This window comes from Trematomus bernacchii, unplaced genomic scaffold (genome assembly GCF_902827165.1).
Source record: "Trematomus bernacchii unplaced genomic scaffold, fTreBer1.1, whole genome shotgun sequence".
NCBI lineage: Eukaryota > Metazoa > Chordata > Actinopteri > Perciformes > Nototheniidae > Trematomus > Trematomus bernacchii.
The window spans coordinates 19,321,056-19,336,998 of record NW_022988050.1 but is presented as its reverse complement, the minus strand read 5'-3'; the positions used below and the strand labels follow the sequence as shown (position 1 = coordinate 19,336,998).

General features: G+C 40.2%; 1 protein-coding gene across 1 annotated transcript in view; it reads right to left on the bottom strand.

The window, feature by feature from the left end:
- Positions 1 to 15,943, bottom strand: part of LOC117473849 (RNA binding protein fox-1 homolog 3-like) — a 191,617-nt gene that overhangs the window by 50,474 nt on the left and 125,200 nt on the right. The window contains exon 4 of the mRNA XM_034119777.1: positions 13,480 to 13,659. Within this exon, the coding sequence (XP_033975668.1) occupies positions 13,480 to 13,659 (180 nt within the window). The remainder of the gene's footprint in view (positions 1 to 13,479; positions 13,660 to 15,943) is intronic.

Below are 15,943 nucleotides of genomic sequence, written 5' to 3'. Positions count from 1 at the left end.
TGTCACTCATTTTCATTTCTTTCATTTTTATTTGTTCCGCTCATGGTACGCAAAACCCAATGTACAATAATTGCCAACAAAACATGTCTCTACAAACACACCATTGAGCGAAAAGGAGCAGGGAGAAGAAAAACATCTTATAGGACCTGCCCCTTTCTAAAAAAAACAAGATAAATAGAAATAGGTGGTCTACCCTTCATAATAATTATTTTTTTTCACAGCCAAACACAACAGTATCTTAGGATACTAAGAGAAACACAAAAAATACTTATTTCCCACTTGACGGTTAACGGAAAGAAACAAAACAACAACAAAAAACAACAACACCAAAACATCACATGTATAAGTAAAAGGAAAAGGAAAAGTGCAACACCCTCATCTGAGTCCTACTGGAGACTTATATACACTATAATAGGGGATATTTGCCCATAAATGAAAAAGGAACCAAAAACGGAGCTTGAATTCTTTACTTATTTGATTAAAAATAACTGCTAACCATAACATTGAAAGAAACATTCAACACAGAAAAGTGCACACATTTATTATCATTGTATCAGAACTGATTAGAAGATTTTATCTTCTTCTGTTCATTAGTTATGCTCATTCTTTTGGGCAGTGTCCATGGGCGTTTTTTTGCCAGGAATTGTCGTTTTTTGTCCTGCCAATTTTGAAGACTACACATGATATATATCATGGCAGTCCCTGTCCACAATCACACATGGCATGCTGAGCAGATTCGTCTGTATTTTCATCAACATTGTCACCTTGAAAAATCTGCTCCAAAGCCTCAGCTGTAGTAAACGTCCTTGCCATACCTCAGTCTACTTTTAAAACACTAAAAGAACGTTTTCCAACTTCTATTTTGTTTTCTCGGGTGGAATTATACCGGCTCTCGTTTCAGTACACAAAACAACGGAACTGACAGGTAACTCTCTGAATCAGACTCCGATTGGCTGTGACTGCATCCACTCCACACTTTATGTCACAAACTAAAATGGTGGATGAGAATAGACCTATAAAACATACAGAAAACGATAAGCAATGTGCCAGAATCAAGGTGAAACTATCCGCATCTTTTAAAACTTTAAGCACATTCATTTCACCGAAATAAGTAAAGGCCTCTCAATGAAAAACTGAATAGAGTTGTTTAGTGCCGTTTCTGTAGTTTAACCTGTTAAGCCCTGAGCCTGTTTTTCAGGTTTCAGGCTCGAAAATGACATGCCCAGAACAAATGACTATATCTTCACTCCTAAAAGGGGGTAAATTAATAATATCTTTTTCTCAAAACAATGATACACCTGTGAGTTGGATGTAGAAAAGTCAGAATCAATATAGATGTTTTTATTTTTAATTAAAATTCAGATTGAACAACGTTCTGTCCAAAAGAAAAAACATTACTTATACCCTTGAATGATGGGATAGTAGACAAAAAGCTTTAGGAATCCAAACTATAACATATAATAAGTACCCTGTATCAAGATTGATGCAAAACAAGTGACATTTGACCTTTTTAGAGAGGTTTAGAAAAAAGAACCCACCTCTGGGGTCATTTGGTGTGTATTTGCCGTTTCTCTGGAACCCATAGGTCGATTTTGGTGATTGACACCTCTTTTTAACCGTTAGAGCCAATAGAAACGAGGGGAAGTTCCTAAATTAATCTAAACATTACCATTGAGGATTGAGAGTGATGCGCACGCAGTTTGCCCAAAACTGGAAGCTCCGTCACACTCTATATGAAAAATACGATTATTGCCATAAATATGATGATGGATTATCAGTAGGGCTGTCAAGTTAACGCGTTAATAACGCGTTAACGCAAAAAAAAATTAACGCCACTAATTATTTTAACGCGATTAACGCATGTGTATTTTTTGTCCTCGGCCGCCGTAGTTTCAGAGCGCATCGAGTGTAAAATACCATCGACAAGCTGATGCTGACAGCCCCGCTCCTGCCGCCCGCTTGTGGCAGACCACACTTCCACGCTCACTGGCAGGCCCGGACTGGCCATCGGGAGGACCGGGAGGGAGTGTGTATGTGTGGCGCGACTCGCGCGAGCGAGGCACACCTACGTGTTGTTGTTAGCATCTGGTGCTAGCTAGCTGCGCTAACGGATATAAGGAGCTGTTTCAATGACATTTCGCCGACAACTGCGCCGAGCACTTGACTTTATGCAGGTAGCCAGACAGTGGGACATTGTACGAAAAGTCAGCGCAACATTATTGCAGCGTCCAGGCAGCTCCCATTCGAGCATATATGCCTTGAACTGCACATAGCTCAACGATCCATCACAGTGTCTCCACACACACACACACACACACACACACACACACACACACACACACACACACACACACACACACACACACACACACACACACACACACACACACACACACACACACACACACACACACACACACACACACACACACACCACACACACACACACACACACACACACACACACACACACACACACACACACACACACACACACACACACTGTATGAGAGAGGTTCCAGGTTGAATTGAGGCGAATATTTGTAATGTTCAGGTTGTTGTGTTTAATATTCATGAGAATATTTGTCATTGTTCAAATGATAATAAACAAACATATAAAGCATATTTGTCCACTCATATGTTGATAAGAGTATTAAAAACTTGAAAGATATCCCTCTAAGGTACATTTAGAACAGATAAAAAATGTGCGATTAATTTGCGATTAATCGCGATTAACTATGGACTATCATGCGATTAATCGCGATTAAATATTTTAATCGACTGACAGCCCTAATTATCAGTAATCATTTCAAAGTGACACAGAGACATTAGATTAACCTTCAGCAGCGTTTTTATGCGTTGTAATGCCATTGAACACAACTTTGATCAGAAAACATCAAAGGTAAGACGTATTTTCAGTTTTGGCTACGTAAAGTTAAGTTGTGTGTTTTGGTTTTGGTCGTGGAGTGATGATACTTATACCATTGGAATCTGTGGAATCTCAGCTTCCATATGATATATTGTTTGTGCAGATCCGACGAAGTATACCGTGAGTTATGTGCCAAGTGCGTTAGCACTCTTTCGCTTAGTGCTCATTCAGAGGCTCGGCGTTAGACTTGTGTTTTGTTTCGGTAAAAATGGTTCATATCGTCAGGTAGCTGAGTTTCTTCCCGTTAAGTGGGTATGACACATTCATAGTTTGTTAACCTGTTAAGCACCAAGCCTGTTTTTCATGTTTCAGGCTCGAAAATGACATGCCCAAAACAAATGACTACAACTTAACTTCTAAAAGGGTTATATGAATAATTTATTTTATCAAAGCAAGGTTACATCTGTGAGTTGGATGTAGAAGTGTCAGAATCAATATAAATGTTTTTTATTTTAAAGAAAATTCAGATTTTACATAGTAAAAAACTGTAAATTATAGTGTCCGTCCAAAAATTATTTTTTACAGATAGTGAAAACTACCCTTGGATGATGGGTTAGTAGACTAAAAGCTTTAGGAATCCAAAGTACAACATATAATAAGTACCCTGTATCAAGATTGATGCAAAACAAGTGACATTTGACCTTTTTAGAGAGGTTTAGCCAAAACCACCCCACCTCTGAGGTGATTTGGGTGAAAATGGTTGTTTTTCCATATCTCTGGCCCCCCTTGGTCGATTTGGATGGTTGACACCTCTTTCTGACCGTTAGAGCCAATATAATCGAAGGGGGAGTCCCCCACACACACTCATTGTGAAGAGAAAAGATGGGGGCTGCGCGCATGCAAATGTGGAGCAGAGTGAAGCGATCTCTCGCTCTGGCATTTGGAAACGAAAAAGCAGTTTTATTGCTTATGGATTATCAGAAATCATTTCAAAGAGGACACAGACACATTGGATGAACCTATGGATTAACTGCAGCATCGTTTTTGTATCGTTTTAATGCCATTGAAGACCAGTTTTGACCAAGGTAAGCCATGTTAGCGTTTCTAGCTACTTAGCTCCACATGTTATGATGTACGCTTTCGTTTATAGCGTCGCAAATGTTTATCACTGAGTGTTGAGGTGGGCACCACTAGATTCAGTGTCTCCAGGACACCAAAAACGAGTGGTTGGCTGTGCATCTAGGATAAGTAATAAGGGAGTTATTGTGAGTTTAAGTGCCGTTTTAGGTTACAGTTTTTCGCTCGTGGCTAATTCAGAGGCTGAGTGTTAGCATTGTGGGTTTTTTTTGAAAAAAAAAATTAAAAAGATCAGTTAGCTGAGTTTCTTCCCGTTACATGGATATAAAGCATTCATAGTTTATTAAATATTAAGATTCCTTAGACGTTGTTTCCTGCAAATGACACGTTTATCCGCCCGGTACAAGTTTCACAATAATCCACTTGTCCACAGGAGGCGATATTGCAGCAGAAATGGCAGTTTATGCCAGAAAAGGCATAGAATAGTGGGACTACAAGCTTGTAATGTATGGATCAAGAACCTAGGAAGTGTGCCGGCACTGAAGCAAATGTTTGTTGTGGCAAAACAGTAGTACTGTATTTCTGATCTAGTCCAGGACCTCATTTGTACCCAAAAATACTTTTTCCCATTGACTCGTGTTGGGAAAGAAGTATCTGTCAATCAGCGTTGAAAAAAATAAATCATTATGAAAAAATTGGTAAAATGTGCTAAAAGACAAATCAAGGGTTATTCCTCCTCTATTAATTTGACTGAGCCAAGTCCTGCAGATTGGAGGCGGGGTTTAAGAAAACTCAAGTGCACATGCTCTGTGGGCCCAATACCCCTTTCTGAATTTGCCTCATTTTGGGATTTATGCGCCACTTAGGAACTTTCATAGGAAGTAATAGGGCCCTGCCTCCAACGCTCTTTCCAATTCCTTTCATACCTCTATGGCAGCGGTTTTCAAAGTGTGAGGCGCGCCTCCCCTGGGGGGCGCCAGAGAGCTTCAGGGGAGGCGCAGCGTGAGAAAAAATAATAACGAGAAAAAGACGAGTAAAGTGACATTTGCACACTTTTGCCTGTCTGTGGAGACCGAGTTCCCCCACCTCGCCAAAAAGGCTGTTAAAGTGCTCACTCCCTTCACCTCCACCTACCTGTGTGAGTGCGGGTTTTCCGCATTGACTCTGATCAAAGGAAGTGCCGGTCAAGGCTGCAGCCAGAGGATGATCTGCGTTTATTCCTGTGTGCATCAAAGACGCAGACTCATTGTTCCCACTAAAGTAGGGGTGAGTGTAATAAGGAGATAAAGTTGACGTTCAGTGTGTTGCCGGGAGCATATAAGGATGTATCCACGATGTTGAAAATGTTAAAAATGTTTAAAATATATGTGTTGAGAACACGGCGTGCGAAAATATACGGGTCGTGCTGCAGCTAGATGTGCCTGTCCTCTGTAAGAAGGTGTCGGCGACTGACATGCAAGGAAGAACGGCTGTCCACAGGCTGTTCCAACTTTAACAACTTTATTAACTTCCAGGGTAGTGAATTGAACATGCTATTGTAATTGGGTGTGTGGTATATTTTCATGCACGGACACGCATGTTCCACAACACACAAACTGAACAACACTCAATTGTACGATCGCTACCAGTGTCCTTGCGATCTTGTTATAACAAGTCAACAAGTGCACGTTATTACTGATGCAATATGGTTGAGACCATTCGGGCTTATTCTAGAGGGGTGCAAGGAATAGTCCAAGTAGTGGAGGAGTTTTATACAATATGTTTAAAACATAAAGATAAAAAGGTTTTAAAAAGTGATTGTTTAATGTTTTAAGGAGGTGACGCTACTCAGCCAATCAAATCGGTGCAGTCAGTGAGTCAGCACAATAGATTCAAACACTCACAGAGACGAGACAAGAGGAGAGAAACAGTCGGAATAATTTCAAATGGCGGAAGGTAGACAGCGAAAACAGAGCATTTAATGACATGTTCTCTTACTGGACCTCTTTGAAATGCAATGTAATAACAACAATAATAATAATAATAATAATAATAGCAATAATAATTGGGAGGGGGGGCGCGGCTGTTCATATGTTCTCTGAGGGGAGGCTCACCTTCCCACACTTTGAAAACCCCTGCTCTATGGGATGGATATCAAACGTTTACAAAATGTGTTGTGTTTATGGGTTTCATTAGTAAAGAAAAGCATTCAGAGCTCAAGAATACATAAAATGATTTTTTTACAAACCCTGAACGTAAACAGAACTTCAGTTTGTTTACATGAAGTAAATAAATAAGTAACATATGCTTAGTAACTTTTCACCATTCTGCAAAAAACAGCGTTGTGAGGAAGAAAGTCTGTGGTAAATAACAACTAATTTGTATTCAAACACACAGATTAAACTCTTGGACCAGGGGAATGTGTAAAGCTGTTTTACTTTGATGATTGTTTGCATATTTGATTAATCTCCTGGTGGTTAAGGCACCAAAAATCTCAAAATTGATGACATAACCCAAAATTACCATCCTCACCTGCTGTGCCTCGACTTAATGGTAAACAAAGAGATAACTTCTATTACTGTTCCTCTCCAGCTTAAACACTAATTATCTTAATCAAGGCAAACACAGCGGCACCACTGGGGGACACAACAATGGCAAAGCTCAGGCTCTCCAACATCCCGCTCAGTGCAAAATGGCTCAATATCTACACCGATATGTTGATGTAAATTAGCAGATTTTTTGATTATAATTACGTTTTACCTCCTCTGAGGTAGGGTCGGTTTGAGTGGAGCCTTATGGAATAATTGGAGGCAAATGAGAGATAAGACATGAACAGGAGACCTTACAAATAATTCCCTTGCTGGGAACGCTGCTACCTGTGCTGCTGGAAGCCTCCAGAACAGGTGATTAGGCGAGAGTAGGTGTCATTAAAACTCCATTAGCACAAACCCAACCCCCGGTGCTAACCGCAAACACACACGCGCATGGTCTACTTCAGCAGTGTGTGTGTGTGGGTGTGACAAGCAGGTGTATGTGTGCTGAGTATCTAATGACTCATTTAGGACCCCTACCTCTGGGAATGTGACAGTAAGGACCCTCTTGCGGCTGGCTCGCTAAGTGCCTGCTTATTAATTAAACACAGCTGAGGCTCATGGGATGGCTACAGTCCTGCATATCAGGTTGTCAAGTTTCACTCTGTGTGAGGCTAAATGAACAGGGTTCCTGTGCAAGTGCAGGCCAGCTGGATCCTGGATGTATACAGAAAACTGGATACAGGGTTGGGGTGATGCCCCGTTCATCACTATGGAAGTTGCTCAGTGGCGCATAAAGCCAATGTGGGTAACAAAAATGAACAGATCTTCCCCAGGATCTTCCATCTTTCAGTTTAGGCAGGTAGGTAAAGTTCACCTGGGCTCTTTTGCTATCTCACACACACAGTCTGTTATTTATGTGCATATGGGACCACATTTTTTTACGTGGACCAAATTTACAAAAGTTCCCAGATCTGTTCTAGATCTTCTGTCGATATTACGCACCCATTGGGCCAATAGAGCATGCGCACTTGTGTTTTCCTTGCCCCACCATCAATCACGTAGGTCTTAGCTTAGTCAAATTACTGGATTTGGCTTTTAGTGCATTTTACAACTTTTAGATGGTAGATGGGAAGTTCGGGGCCCTCTGCTGAAACTGCTTCCATGGCGATAAGCGGTTGTAAATGAACGGATGGATGGATGGCCATTCAAGTGTCCGTACTGGGTAGTTGATTTACATAATAAAGAAAACGTCTCTTGCCAACGTCTCTTTACCATTGGAAGTCAATGGGAAAAAAGCAATTATGGGGCCTACATGACCTCAAGGAAGTGTAGTACTACTCTGGCCATGAACAAAAATGTACCACAACGTGTAGCTTACTTGGGGCTTGAGCTGGATCCATTAGCAGACATTTTGGTTCAATGAATCAGAAATTGCTTCAAGAAATGCATGAAAAGGCCAACATATACTCAGATGATGACATGTTGTCAGACTTGGTTTGCTTCACTTCTCTTTGAGGGATATAGAAATCTGAGTTTTCAGTCCCGGGAAATTATTTGAGGTGCAGCCCTAGATTACAGATTTCAGCCACATCTTGAGAATGAGAGAATTGAATCAGTGAAGTGGTGCTGTGAGTGCCAATTATCATTCTACCATTAAAACCCTCTTCCCCGGCCTAGTAATTTCCCTCCAAATGTGTTGTTCTAATTATGAATTAAATTCAAATAAGCTTGGGTAATGAACCCAGTTTTATTCCTTTACGAGGCCATACCCTGCGAGCGCCTGCATTGCTGCAGTCGTACACAAAAATCTGGCTTTATTCCTGTCCTGAGCTGGACTTCTAGAAGTGTTTGAGGGAGTATCACTGTGTATTATTGTGTAATTCTCAGAGATAGACCTCCAGCTTGTGGCGGCATCACCTTTGATTGAACTTCTTTATATGGCTTTGTTTAATGCATTCATATTGCTTTTCTATTACGGCTTTTGCTGAAACGACACAGAATTCCATTTGCTGTAATGCTCTAGCTATTGCCTTTGTTTGCATTGTGGTGGTAGTCTAGCAGAACCATAATGGGAGATTGAGCCAGTTGCTCACAAGTCTCATTTTAGGTGAATGGGGTACAGTGTCACTGGAGCCCTATTGTGGCAAATCTGGATGTGGTATCTGAAATGCAATGCCAACAACCATTAATCCTCAAAGTTGGACCATTAAAAGACAGAAAAGAGAAAAGTTGGTTATGAGAGTGTAAACTAAACGTGCCTGTTTGTCTTTTACGTTCTTTGCTATCGCAGAAAACAGTGAATCAAATTGATTAAACTGCTATGTGAGAAAAAACAGCGGTTTGAGAGTTGCTGGGTCAGAATTTCATTAAAAACTTTTCTAGAAAGCCTAAAAGAAATATAGGTTAACTATTCTTTTACAATGTAATTAAAAAGAAACTGACTCACTATACTGAAGACATTTTTGCTGCCAACAGAATTCCATGAAATTAGTTGAAACTATATCATTTTAAGACCTTTGACAAAAATGACTAACTCTTATTTCATTGTTTTGATGCAGATGAGTAGAGGGTCTTTAAAAAGGCAGTCTTTGCTTTATTTATAGTTGTGTGGATAATTTCTAACTTTGATAGTAGTATTATACACATCAAGTTAGTTGCTGAGATCTGGGAGCGTTGTCAGAACGATGGGCACACAAAGCGTCACGGGTTGTAGAGAAGGAAGGACCCAAATGAATGAGAAAAAATACCAAAAAAGAACAGGACAGAACTACACGTTGCAAGAATCTGACAAAGATTAAGCAGGACTCAAACAGAATCTGAACTAATGAGGGGTGAAGTGCTCAGGTGATTGCAGGGCTAAAGGGGAGCAGGTGAAACGAATAAGGCCAGGGGCCTCATTTATAACGCCTTGCGTAGGATTCACGTGGGAAGGTTGCTTACGTAGTACAAAGCAAAAAAATAGGTACAGAAATGTTCTGACATTTTCCGATTCACAAAACATTGCGTACCGGCGAGGGAAGTGCGTATGGCACTTCCTACGCCTGTTTCCCTTTATAAATCACAATCGACAATCGAAGTTAGTATTTTATAAATCGCAAACATTGCGTAGAAACTGGCGTATGCCATTTTTTGAGCGTATATCCCTTTATAAATGAGGCCCCAGGACACATAATCAAACAGGCGGGAAAACACACAAAGACAGGAAGTAAAAGCAGACATGACACAGATGGAGGGAAACCTCACAATAAAACAGGAGACCAGTAAAAAGCATCTTAAAATGATCTTACATGATAAGAATATCCTCAACTTCAAAATGGCTACTTACAGTTGTAAGCTTTTGATAAGGTGAATGTGCATTCATTATCCCTGTGTATCTAACCTTGTTCAGCTGCTTTCACTTGAATGTTTTGACATTTTAATTGCACAAAAGTACATGTCTAAAAGGGTATTTAGTCATAGAATATTACTTTTTAATTTTCACTTTTACTGATAGAAAAGATGGTGAAAACTATTAAATAACCCTAAATTGTGAAAAAACAGAATTATTATTAGGTTGAACGGCAAGTATGTTGTATTCATTGTCATAAAACTGTGAATATCAATTGTTTGCTATGTTTGCTGTTTAATAGAGCAGCATGAAGGATAAATGTTCACTTGTTTTGATGGAAAGGTTTCCTGGCCCAGGGATTTGGATGCTCAGTCTTTGTGATGGTGCTGTTAACAGGACTGGGTGACCTCTTAGCACCACTGATTGTAGTGAGAGCTACCGGATTGTCTGTCTCTTCTAATTCCTTTCTCCTGCTTCCCTATCCGTCTGTTTCTTTCTTTCTCACGATCTGTACTTCACCTCTACCTGATGATGTCACTGGGTAATTGTGGTGCAGTGTCCTGTGCCCTGGAGACCTCACTAAATGACTGTTGGGAAAAAGTTTCACGCCTTTTCAAGAATACACACGCTAAAACACAAATCTAAACACATAGCTCACCCATAACTGGAGCTGTCACCCTATACTTAATTAGGATAAACTCCCTTTTAACCTCGCTAAGGAATCCAATTAATTATGTCTCCACTGATGGGTCAAATCGAGAGCTGTGAGGCTGGAAAAGTCGAGGAGGTCATCCCCCTCCTCCTGGAACAAGGTGACTGCAGGAGCAGATGTTCCGCTCTATTAGAGGAATTGGGAAGGTGGGTGGTGGTGTTCAAGGGGGGTAAATCTCCAGTCTTATTATAGTATATTAAATGTTAATGCTGGATGTGTGACAGGTAATCTATACTCAGTAATGTGAAATTGTGTGTTAGTGTTTGCATGCATGTATAGGTAAACTTCACCTGGGTGCTCTTTCTCTCTCTCTCTCACACACACACACCCATACTGGTTTTTATCTGAATCGGGGACTGCATTTCTGTATGGGGACCAAGGTTTTGAGGTATGCAAAAATCAACTGCAACTGCTTTGCGCACACACACACACACACACACACACACACACACACACACACACACACACACACACACACACACACACACACACACACACACACAACACACACACACACACACACACACACACACACACACACACACACACACACACACACACACACACACACACACACACACACACACACACACACACACACACACACACACACAAACAGTATAGCATGTTTACCGCTCACAAATACACACGTACTGTTTTTTTATCTGCATTGGGGACCAAGTTTCAGGTTTCTAAGGTATGAAAACAATCAGGAACACTTGCAATTGCTTTGAACACACATATACACACACACACACACACACACACACACACACACACACACACACACACACACACACACACACACACACACACACACACACACACACACACACACACACACACACACACACACACACACACACACACACACACACACACACACACACACACTACTAGGCTGTCATCAATTATTCAGTATGGTACTAGCTGTCCCCTATCTTTTTTCCACCTTAGTCCATTTCACTTAGATATTCAAATATGCAGAGATGCATTTGCGCGGCAGAGACTTCTCTCCATCCAATGGTGGATTAACAACTTTTTACAATTATTTTATAATTAAATAATCAATTATTTAACAGTTATTTAAGTTAAATAATTACTTCCCTGTACATTTCCTGTATTATACTTGTAAACACAATGTTTTATTAGCAAAGAGTTGAAGAACTACCACCACTCAAACTCTCCAAGGACCACTTAAAGAGGGACATGGAAACACTAAAAAGGATCCGGGTAATTTGGGTTAGGGGTCATACGGAGGTAAAGGTGTGAATTATTTACAGCTTCACAGAGCTGAATGGAGACAATTCTAGTTGCTGTTCTAGACTCAAGCACATCATGTTCTACTCAATGAAGGGGCCAGTTTTATGAATGAGTTCTATTTAAAGTTTTGTGCATGGCTAATTTTGGCTCTTTTGTTTGCAAACACATTTTTTGCTAAATATGCTGAAAATGCTCATGAAAGCATTTCACAAGCCCCGTCTTTGATCTTCCCTGATGTTCTGATTCCAACACTGACTCCCCGTTCTCCTCTGTGATGAGCTGGAGAGCTGTTTATGGGAGGTGAGGATTTAAAGACACTGTGATAAATTCTCTGAATTCAGCAACAATTAATCGATTTGAACACAAGTTGGCTGATTGATAAATAAGTGATTGGTTCAATATTATGTTCCCCCCTTCAGACACTATAGCATTCTGTTATTGTAGCAGTGACTCCGAGTATGTTCTTTTTGCTACTTTCTCCACTTCCAGTCTTTTTTAAAGGACCATGTTGTGTGAAAGCTTTACATTTAAGCGTAAATTAATCTAGATGCAAATAGAATTATTTTTTTGTATTATTCTATTTTGTTTTATTGGACATTTTACTTTAATTTCTTATGTTTACATTGTGGGGGAAACTTCTGAAGCAATTAGAAACAGGACTCAGAGAGGCACGAGGAGAGCTGGAGCTTTGATGGCAAACACTGGTGGTTTATTTGGAGTTACGGCCGGAGAATTGACAAGACAGGTGGTGTGTCACGAGTTGAAACAGCGGTTGCCAAACCAATTCTGAAGAACTCTTCTGCAGCTCGAGGTTTTAACTAGTTCGGAGTGTAATAATCAACATTCTTTATCAGCGAGACTAAACAATTATGGACCCTGAATCTAACTAGAGCTCTCGTCCATAGAAAAGAATGTGCGCCAGGGAACCTTCGTCCCTGAACAGTAAACTACCTCATGGCGGCTTGTGCTCTGTCATAGACTGGCAACAACAATGCGCCCAAGATGCTCCTCCTTAAGAGAGATAGCAGCAATACCCAAGGCCGTAGTCCTATGCCGTGGGAAAGGAGACAGTGAGGAGAGAAAATGATGAACTGTGTCGAAGGTTGAATACCTAAGCAAATTATTCCCTAACATACATTATATACTTTTTTTATTTGATTCAATTCAATATTTGTATTGGACATTCTAAGTTTCATTTTTTTATGTTTTTATTCATTTATTCTATTGAATTTTTAATAGTTTTCCTTCTAAAATGGAGCAACTGTAACACAACTTAAAATCATTATTCATTTATGCATTTCATTTCTTTGAGACATTACATCACAATGAAAACTAAGGGGTTTACAGCCTATTAAATACTATACACTATATTAGAAGTTGATACAGTTAGTTCATCTGCTCATAATTGATCTCCCATTTATGATTTACTTTTCTCATGATTCTAGTGTTGCATTTCCTTGTCATGTATCTTTCTAAGATTGCATGTGCTACTGTTCTTGACAGGAGCCTACAGGCAAGAGCAGGAGTACAGTGCTGTAAGGTGAGCGACATTCCACCTAGATATTTATGATTGCCCTGTAGTGTAGCATATCTCACTTTAATAGCGTTGTGTGTGTGTGTGTGTGTGTGTGTGTGTGTGTGTGTGTGTGTGTGTGTGTGTGTGTGTGTGTGTGTGTGTGTGTGTGTGCATGCGAGTGTAGTGCAGTTGTCATCTCACCCCGAACATTTGCCGGAGGTCAGGATCTCGGAAACGGAAAGGGATGTTGGAGACGTGTAACCTCTTGGGCTGCTGCTTCTCCGACGAGATGCTGGATTGCAGGTGAAGCTGGGAAACCTCCGTCTGTGCAGCCTCTTCTGCCTGCTGCAGGGAAACACACAGCGCGCTACGCATTAGCTCCTGTTGTGGGAGAAACAAAGTGTTGAGATAACTTAAAGAATACCCAAGTGAGAGGCAGGATGATGACTATCATTGAAATTGAGTGGCATGAAGGGAAAAAATCCTACAAAGGTGAGGATTGAAAGTGGTAAAGTGGAGGTATAGTGGAGGCCAAGTAGAGGCCCAGGAGGCTTTTAAGAGTTTCAAACACCACTCTGTATCTTCCTGTTTAGCTTTGAATGTAAGTTCAGGGCCTTTTTTAACTGAGCTATCCCCTTTCTTTGCTCTCACTGCATTGGTGTGTGTCCTGGGAGATTAAGGAAGCTCTCTAAGAGAAATAAGAAAAACATTTGATAACCTGTACATGTTTACACAGAAGCTAGTTGTGTTTAGTTCATATCTCAACAAAAGCCTTTCCTTAAGTGTAATGTAATCCTCCCTGCACACACATCCAGCAAACTGAGAACACAACCTCGTAGGTAATAACAGTTTAAAAAAGTTTAGCAGTACTTGTACTCTACTTTTTAACATGCAGAGATTCGATAAATACAGCTTGCATGACAACGTACAAAATATGGCACGGTCAGGGGTTACATTGGGATTTGTTATATGGGGCCATCTTGGTCAATAACATTACAAACACATCTTTTCAAATATAGAAAAACCTTTCCATTTCAAAGTGCCATTTTCAATTAGAAAGCACCTTTTATCATATTTCTTTGTATCATTATTAAGATCACAATTATTTATCATGCTTAATCTGGGGTACTGTAAAACTCATAGTAAAAGCAGAGAGACACCTTTACTAAACCAGCCAAAACAAATTAGAAAATTAAAATAAAAACACCTTGATCGCTGGCTGCTGTCTGACGATTAATTATGAGGGCATGATTTGATATCAGCGGAACTTATTTTTGGCAGAGCATGCATTTTAAACACAAAAAACATTGTTAAAGAAGAGCAAGGCAGATGATGCAAGACAGTTGGATTTCTGGTCAAAAAGCTTGTTGGCAATATTAGTTTCTCATTTGTTCTCTTATAATGATATTCATTCAAATGTAATAGCTAGTAATGAAACCATAGAGCTATATATTCATCCGACTCCCTACTTATTTATCTAAGAGTTTATTCTACTTTTGAATTCGGTTGGATGGGATAGATTAGATTGACAGGCAGATTACTGCCATGTCAGCAGTAATGTGGGTGCTATACTTGAGTGCTCCGGTACAGAGGGAGCTTAGCCTGAAGGCAAACCCAACCACTAACCAAGGATCTACATTCCAACAATGAGCTGAAATAAGTTTATTTCACAAAGTGGCCTTAGAGAAAGGGTGAAGAGCTTGAACATCTGCAAAGAGCTTAGAGTGGAACTGCAAGTCCTGCAAGAAGCCTCCCTGTGGAGGTAATGTGGGCTCCTAAGACCCCTGTGGGCAGCCAGAACCAGCTGTCAATGTCAAAGTCAATGGTTTTATGACTGAGTTTTTGGTCGGATGCCTTAAATAAGGTATATGGTCATGAAGACAGCAGAGAGCGGTGCAGGACTGAGTTCTAAAACCTGATATTGAGTTAGCATTTTACCACTTTCGGATCCCTAATCCCAAAGTCAACCATTTTTTAGTGGATATACAAGCTTGCAAGATGTTCACTTTTTGTTCTACGACAAAAAAACTGTCAGTAAATGCCCCACTTGTGAAAGCTTTTTTGTTTTAAAAAATGGCTAATTAGTGACTAAATAAGGCTTTTTAAACGTCATAATGCCAAATATTAGCCACCTTTAGCTTAGCGGTGGTGATGTGAAAGCATGTGACCGCGATGTAGTTAGCTATGTGGACATAATCCTGCAGAACAAAACATGTACGTAGTTATCATAATGTGTGTTTGCCAATTATGTTATTCCCTGCAATAATCCAATTGAAAAATCCTGGTGGCTTTCTGGTGAGGCAGCCCTCGGATGCTAACTTCCAGGTTGGTCAACAAAAATGAGTCATCACTGCACCACTCTATATATGGTTGAATATGGATGAATGTATTAGCTAAGGAAGTAACATCAGGTCCTGTGCAGTTCTGGGGTCAATACACCATAGTTGGAAGCTGTATGTCCCACTTATATATTTGGAACAAGCCCCAGGAACAGCACAGGGCTGTAGTGAATTGGCTGAGTTGCAACAGTGGTAAATGCAGGTCATGTGATGTATTTGGCACCAAAAATAGTTCTTTCACACACACAATCAGAAGACACAGCTGTAAATCAAGGAAGAAAATATTCTGACAGTCACATCAAATCTGAAATAAATGTGTAATATCA